This window comes from Gekko japonicus, unplaced genomic scaffold (assembly GCF_001447785.1).
Source record: "Gekko japonicus isolate JY-2015 unplaced genomic scaffold, Gekko_japonicus_V1.1 scaffold191, whole genome shotgun sequence".
NCBI lineage: Eukaryota > Metazoa > Chordata > Lepidosauria > Squamata > Gekkonidae > Gekko > Gekko japonicus.
In genome coordinates, this window is record NW_015175362.1 from 643,421 (window position 1) to 651,905 (window position 8,485).

General features: G+C 37.3%; 1 protein-coding gene across 9 annotated transcripts in view; it reads right to left on the reverse strand.

Annotated features, from left to right (window-relative positions):
- Nucleotides 1-8,485, reverse strand: part of NFIB (nuclear factor I/B) — a 276,171-nt gene that overhangs the window by 257,675 nt on the left and 10,011 nt on the right. For 7 of the 9 annotated variants that reach the window (XM_015425423.1, XM_015425421.1, XM_015425422.1 and 4 more), the window contains exons 1-2: nucleotides 7,652-8,419; nucleotides 1,278-1,809 (exon numbers count right to left, since the gene is read on the reverse strand). In XM_015425423.1, coding sequence (XP_015280909.1) covers nucleotides 1,278-1,809; nucleotides 7,652-7,681 — 562 coding nt within the window. In that variant the 5' untranslated portion in view covers nucleotides 7,682-8,419. Of the gene's footprint in view, nucleotides 1-1,277; nucleotides 1,810-2,177; nucleotides 2,226-7,651; nucleotides 8,420-8,485 lie in introns of those variants that run through there. The other 2 variants (XM_015425418.1, XM_015425417.1) reach the window with 2 other exon arrangements.

Below are 8,485 nucleotides of genomic sequence, written 5' to 3' on the forward strand. Positions count from 1 at the left end.
ACTAAGCTGAAATCAAAAGAAAGTTAGGTGCACTTAAGTCCCATGGGAATCAAAGGAAATTAGTAACAAACAACTAATATGGGGCCCTAAGTTTTGTACACGTTCTCCCAATTCTGGAAACAAGAACAGAGAGGTGTTTTCATTATAACACCTGAATCTTGAAAGACATACTACTAGTATTTTGTCATAAGATCATTACAATAAAGTTTGGGGAAACAGGAGAGATTCATAACAAAGATATTTTCGTCATGACAAACTTCAATACATTCTTTGACCACTCTGAAAATTGAGAAAGTAGAAGCTGCATATCAAAATCACTGACCAAGCAAAAGTAATTAGCTTTCATTTCACATACTATACAGTTTATTTTCACACACCATGTCCTTGTTTTATTCTGGGATATTAGATAACACCTTCCAGTGACTTCCTTTAAGACACTTTTGATCACCAAGCCAATTTATGCAATCAGCCGCCATATGCAAACAGTCACACATTGCGTGATTGAAATTTACCCTTAAAATATACACGTCCGTTCTATGTCTGCTTCTATGATTTGATTTTAATGCAAGAGAGTTACGTAAAGAAAAAAATGTAAAAGCTGAATCTATTTTGCTTCAAAACTAGCTGAATTAAATTATTGAAATCTTATGCAATTATCATAATTGGTGTTTTGCTGGATTTTTTTAACACAATTTGGAAGTTTCCACATTTAAAGAAATTTTAAATGTTTATGCTGCAGAGAATAAATATACTTGATGAAAATATTTGGAGAATGATCACACTGGACAAAATCAATAAGGCCATTAAATATTAGGTATTTGCACAAGTGATCTATAATATCCAAATATTTATTCCTTCCCTAAGCCTGATTTTTATAGTGGTTATAATGTTTTTCTTGTTAACACTTTTAAGCGGCAATATTTGTGAATACAGAAGCAAATGTATAAAATTTCCTAAAATCTGCATTTGCTTATACCAATAATACCAGAGTGGCAAGGTTTCAATATTAAAATGCATTGTTGTAATACACACCAACAAGTTCCCTAATATTTTGGAGTGCCTTTAAAGCAAAAGTTAGCCTCTCAGTGGTGCATAACACTCCTATAAATAAGCTAATGAGCATGCACTGGTGTACATATATGCAGCCCAATTTAAAACATGCACACGTTCCCATATATATGCCCACATCATTAATTAAATGTATTTTTAAAAGCCTTTCCTTAAAGAACAAAGACCATTAGAATCAATCAACATATTAACACAGAAAAGCAACCTACCTTGATCCTGCACGTAGTATGCCAGAAACAAATCAAGCTCCTTGACTGATACTGTTATGTGGTGGGGCTGGACGCAAAGTGCTGGATTTGTGCAATGGGGGGATTTCATGAGCCGTTCTCCATCTGTACTTTCCAAGGGGATACCTTTGAAAAGGATCACCATGACTAGATCCAGACGCCAGACTTTGTCTGCCTGTCGCAGGCAGTCGATTCTCCTAATCTTACCCTTCTGGTCAGGATTGGACAATACACAGCATGGGTGCTTCTTCCCAGTAACAGTAAGCACAAAATCCTCCCGATACTCTTGGCGGATATCTTTGCGCAGCTTGGCGAGAAGCCTGGATGCCCACTTCTGTTTAATTTCAGGCTTTTCACTAAGTAGCTCATCCTTGACTGCTCTTTCCTCATCCTTTGACATTCGCTTTTCATGTTTTTTAAAGTACTTGCGTTTTCGAGCCTGTAGGTTGAACCAAGTGTAGGCGATTGCACGGACATGTGGAAGAAGGGCCTCAATGAATGGGTGAAATTCATCCTGTTGGGGAAAGCAGTGAAAAATAAAGCAAGAAGTCAAAAAGCCATTCCAATCGCAAAATTTAGACACAGCAATACTTTTTTCTTTTTTAATGTACAATGTCTGAAGTAAAAATTAAGGTAAAGAAACCACCATGGACATACCTAAGCAGCTTTTTCCCCTTAAATTAATTATTAAGAGTGCTGCAAAAACATCTCCCCATTTCAGTTCAGGATAATACATAGTTTTAGCTTTCACAACCACACCCTTGCCACCTCACCTTCTTTCAGCACTTCAATTTAGTTGCAACTAAACTAGTTTAAAATAAAGAGATATGTGGCTTCTAAAATTTACATATAAGATCTCTACACTAGCGCATCAAACAGTACCATTTTTAGAAAGGGACGATCCTATTATTTTAAAGGCATCTGATCAGAAACATTGAAAAAGCAGAATCAGATTGTACAGCTCATTTCTCTTCTCTGGAGGACAGAAGCACAAAGCATATATACATTAAGTTCCCACTTTTGGAGCATGCACTCAGCAAAAGACTGGTGGTGGTACAAAGAGCATGCGCTACTGAACATGATACATTCTCTTATCAATCGCCTGACATTCTTGTGCTGAAACAGTACCATTCCAGCAGTCCTAACTACGGGAATCAGGATACAGTAAAGGAAAGGAAGCGGAAGACATAGCACACGGTACAAGAGCCCCGCACAAAGCTTTGCACTTTGATTGTCCTTGGTCACCCCTCTTTTTCTTCTTAACTCTGCAAAATGAAACCCGACAAAAGAAAATTATACGAGTATTCCTCCAGTAACTCCTCTATATTCCACTGTGGGGTTCAAAGACCCACAAAGTTAGTTAATTTGTTAACAGATCACGAGTGTGTGGCAATTATTTGAATGCCCCTAAAAATCTATCTGAGGCATACAATGAAAAAGGACAACTTGGCACAAACTTTGCATTCTTTGTGCTTCAGCACCCTGTGGCAGGGTGACATTAATACTGCATCACTGCTTTTCTGAAATACATGCAATGTATTTACAGTTTCAAAGAGCTCTCCCTGTCATATGGATTTTCAAAGCACCATACAGATTTAATTTTAGTTTTTATTGTAATGAAAAGTTGGAGTCTACATTTCATCTGTATATTGACAATTACATTACTTTGGAGGACAAGACATTCACACTTTAGGTTTCATCCTACAGACATGTTCACATTTTGCAGTAACTTTTGCCACATGTGTAATCATTTTGTACACTATAACAGCCTGAACAGTAGTCGCTTCCATAGTTAGATTCTGTGAGAAAATGTGGGGAGGGGGAAAGAAAGTTATTCCTCCCCCCCCCCATACAAGTGTGTGTGTGTGTGTGTCTTCTAAAAGAATTCAATTTCTGTTCTTGAACTATTAAGCAGTTATTTATTTCACTCAGTAATGAAGCTTGTTCTAACTACAACTCTGGGGTCCTTCTGGAAAGACTACAATAATGCTACGATAATTATGCCAATTGATTGTATTTTTTCAACATGACAAAATATATATCCTTTATACAAAAACAGATATAACTCAAACAAATCTCACTGATTCCAAATAAACTTTATAACAGTGATGCAAATTAGAGAACATGATTAAATATCTAGCTTCACCATTATTTGAATAGCTTGAGTGAAACTCTAGTTTTCAAGCCAAGGAGACAGCATTAAACAAATAAATCTAGCTAATGTGAAACTTTACTGTGCATGCTAAATTCTGCATTTTTACATTTAAGGAAAACATATGTTTTTGGCATTTCTTCTGCAAAATTACTGCAGTTCAATCGCTGAATTACTACTTTTCTTTAAGGAGGAAAGAATATAAACCCAAACTGAACAACAGTACAGGGCACAAAATGATTGTAATACAAAGTGCGGCAAAATGGCAAAGTACTATTAATTAAAGAGACCAGTGGTTTCCAGCACAGCTCTGTATATTTCTGTCACTCTGAGGGCTCATAAACTAAATCATGGAAAGAGTTAAACCACAATCTGCTCTTTGTGTGGGAAGGCTGCACTGTTCAGAGCAACCACAGCCCATGATAAGACTTCCCTATCTCAATACACTCTGGTGCCATTTTTTCTTAACTACTACAGTTTATTTTCTCCTCTCAGAAATTGACATGCATAGAACCCCCCATTAAAGAAATCTGGATTTTAATAATACATCTAGAAAATGTGACAAAGCAGACAGAATAGCATGAAATGCTGCAAAAGTATAGAATTGAAGGTGGTGTGGGGGAGGAATGCATCCAATACAGTTTTAAAATTACTGCCCTAAATATAATTTTAAACCCTGTAACAATGGGAATGTCCTACTGTATCTATAAGATACACATTCTGAAATTTTGGATTTTAACATGAAAATTATAATATTTGGGATTTTTGATGTTACTTCTGGCAACTTACCTTATAATGACATAAAGCATGAACTTAAGCACACTTACACAGAAGAACACCCTAACATATTCAATGTGATCTTTTCTGTAGTAAACATGCTTAGTACTGAAGCAATGCACCTTATTTTGTATATTTAAACTGTGTTAAATAGCTTGCTAAAATCAGGAGTACACGTACAGCTTTAGAAGCTTTATTACTAGAGCAGAAGTAAGAGCAACATATATACTTTAAGAAAAACTATAATGCATCGAAGCAGAATTACAAATTCTGATTTAAAGTGATATTGTAGAATAAATAATCTTCAAAATATGTCTGGAGGGGTTTTTTTTTAGTATAACACCACCTCAAATTGTATTCTAAACAGAGATCAAACACATACATTCTCTTCAGAACAGGTCCAACGGCCATCTATGAAATCTGATATGTTGTAACTAATACTGGTAGATGCAATACAGGAAAATAAGTTGCATGTGGCATTAACCCAGGTGAATCATAACTGCACTTTGCAACAGAGATTTATGGAGATAAAGATTTTCAAATGTTGTAACAAATGGCTCAGTTTAGTCTATATGAATTGACAATTTGTATATATTTTTCTTTTGAGTTAGATAGGTAGATAAGTTTATTGTCTTAGCCATAGGCCATAACATAACACATCAAAGTTGGAGAAAAATACAGACTATTTTTTTTCTTCTTGAAGTGTGAAAATAAAAATACTTCTGCTGCAACTACAGTATAGGTATGCTACGTAGGCCAAGTTCTCTGTTCACAGTAACAATGTTAAAAAGTATTTTCAGTTCCCCTCCCATTATATTACCTTCTGACCCTTCCCATAATCTGTTTTCTAGTAAATCTGGGAGACTAACCTACCCCTCCCCACAAAAGTAGTACTATATCACACCAACCACTTTACTGGGGTTTTCTATTTTATACTGAACTAAACAATTCCAGGAAGAAAAAAATACTGTGAAACTTTCAGGGTTCCTGTGATACTAGCAATATAAAACTGCAAGAACCTGAGAGCACTAAAAGGATAGCGACTACAGAATACACCCTATTTGTACAGAATGGAAGAGGGAAGCATTATATTGCTAGTCTTGCAATCTGCCTAAACAGGTATATGTTTCATAGCTACAGAATGCCTTTGGCAACTTAAACAGATCACTGCCTCACTGATTTCAATGTAGTTTACTTTCAAGACAGTATGCTTGGGATCACAACCTTATATCTACAGTAACAACTCACCTTCCAGCTACAGTTTTTGTATGGATTCTCTACAGCTGAAAAAACTTACAGCAATTACTTTTTCAGCAACTGGTTTTATTTGGCCAATAATTCTTTCTATTCTAGTATTTTCTAAGATTTCTGAGAACAAATATTTTGGCATAGTCTGTTTTCACAGCAAACCTCCAACACTGTGCAAGTGAGAAAAGTAAGGCAAGTCTTCAACGTAATTTTTGAACAGATATAGTAATAACTGTATATAATATACAGTAATATGCCAATATACAATAATATGCCCTATCTGCAAAATAACATGACTTGCAAATACAAAACTCTTTTGTACCAACCATGCACAAAAATTTCATCTCAGTGATTTAGAAGACACCTCTTATACCTGCTAAAGCTGCACTATACGAACACATTACTACTAAGGGTGTTTCCGAAATTACTGTATACAAATTATCTGTATACAAAAGTGGCATTTTTAAAAATGCATATGACAAATAAAGAACTGATAGGAGTCTTCTACGGTATCTGTGGAAAGATTCTGAAAATCTTGTATGAAAGAAGCCATAAAGTGAGGAAATACCAACAGCTTATACCTTATAAAAGCATCATACTTTTAAAATTCAATGCAAATGCTAATATACCTAGCATTATTAGTACAAAGTACCAAATAAAGTAAAGACAGCAATCCTATTTTTGCAAGTAAGATCCAATGAGACCATTAAACATACATTTCCAGAACAAAGTGGAAATTTCGCTATCAAATTTTGTTCAAAGCAGAGCACCCAGTGAGAATTTTTAACAATACATTATAATATCTATATCTACACCAGTAAGCCCAGATATAGATCTACATGCAAAGGTGCAGACTTTTAAAATGTCTCAGATATCTTACGCTACCTATTTCCACCTGTTTTGCAAAATGAAGTTCACATTAACTTGATGAAAATATCCCTGTTAATGCCAAGCAAAATATAAACAATAAAAACATGTCAGCCAAAAAACTACAGGACTGTATCCAATCACTGAATAAGCCTTATCATTGTTTTAATCTTCATTCATAATTTTGTGAACACTTCAGTCCTTCAGAACCACAAAGGTTTCTGACTTTCAAATGCAAACGTAATTATTTTGACTGTATCACAAATATACCACAAGTAATATACTTAATTCTACACCTATTATAAATATCAAGGCAGAAGAAAGCGCTTCAAACCGCATCCTCCAAACACTTTAAAAGTATCAGAACTGCCCTAGGGATTCACATTTATAACTTACTGCCAGGAATATACTCCATCAATGGTATTAATATTAAATGCCTATACAGATTTACACTTCTCATATAGCACTTCCTATTCTACAATTTATACTGGATCTCAGTCTCTATTCTATTTCCTTTATTTATTTATTTATTCTAAAAATTGTGTCCCGCCAAAACCATCCGAAAAGGCTCACCATATGGTAAAACCATATCTCATCTGCATGAGAACCACCTTCTATTAAGCAATTTTTACACTGATTGAATGTTCTTCAAAGTAATCAATTTATATTCTGTGCCCAAAATTAATTCTTTTTATATCCAAAGACATACAAATGGAGGCCCAATGTCTGCAGGCAGGTTTGCTTTTGACCTTGGGTGCTGACTTTAGAAAGTTAGGAGCACCACAACAAAGCAGGAAAAGTGTGTTGGAATATCGCAATAAGAAATGTCCTACTGTTCAGTCACCTTTCCTCAAACCAACCTCACATTATCTGAAAGGCTATATATGATTAATTCAGCATGGGATGGTATTATGTTACCGCAGTCATTGCTTAATTAAAAAGAAAGGAACACTTTCCCTTTCAAGCTCTTCTAAGTAGACACTGAGCCAGTTAAATATAAAAGCTGGAAACACCGTCTCATCAATATGCTTTCAACCTGCTTTTTAAGTATAGTTATTTCTAATGTTTAATTCCCCCCCCCAATTTGTACTGTTTAACTATGCGCGTATATCAGTGGCATTTTAAAAAGACGATTCCCCCAACCCCACCCCCGCGCCCCATCTCTCAAATAGCAAACAGATCTGTGCAAAATCACGTACGAGGATTTCAAGCACAGTCCGAACGCGGAAAAAGAACGTTCTTCTGAACCATCCCAACCATTCCGGTCCCCCGGCAACCCGACCGCAAGTTTAAAAGAAAAAGGCGGCTATACCTGAGTGAGACAGATGGGAGAATACATCATGACTTCGCTCTGAGAACGCACTTCTGCGGAGAGAAAAGTATCAAAAGGGCAACGATTTCATCTGTTCATTTTACAGTCATCGGAGGCTAAAGATGAAGTTAATCCGGAGCGAGCACCGCTTCGGACCGCCACAACTTCGCAGCAAACCCCCCCAAGTCCTCCTTAAATAGTCAAAGATTCAAGTTCACTCCGAGCGCTAGATTTCCCGGGGTGAAATCCAATCTACACTTTTAACCCTCTTGTTCTCGACGGCTCAGTCTTGCTGCTGCAGTCGCTGCTGGTGGACTGGGAAGGGGGGGTGGAGGGAATTGGAGGGGGGTGTTGAATGGAATGCAGGGAGTTAAAGGGGAGAAGAAGAAAAACAGGACTTATTCCTCCCTCGCGTTGCCTCTTTTTCACCCCTCGGTTTGCAAAGTGCTTCTGGAGAAAGCTGCGAGCGGGATGATACACCACGGCACTGTCAACCACGTTGCCAAAGTTCAAGGTTGCAGCAGCGGAGCAGGAAAATCCTGGCGTGTGATGGCAGTCGAAACTTTGCAAGGAAGAGCCCCGTGCGCTAGAGCGCCAGCGAGGGAGTGTGCGTGCGCGTCCCCCAAGGCTGCAAAACACTTCGCAGCGGCGCGCAATCGCCGGGCTCCTCTCGCAGCAGCAGCAGCCTGTGCCTCTCTCTCCCTCTCTCTCCCCGTCTCTCCACTCCCTCCCCTCCACCCTCTTTCTCTGTGGATAATGTTCAGAGCCTGCTTCCCAAACGCCCACTGTAATAAAAATGATCTCTTGAAAATTCAAAACGATCAATCTCTTTCC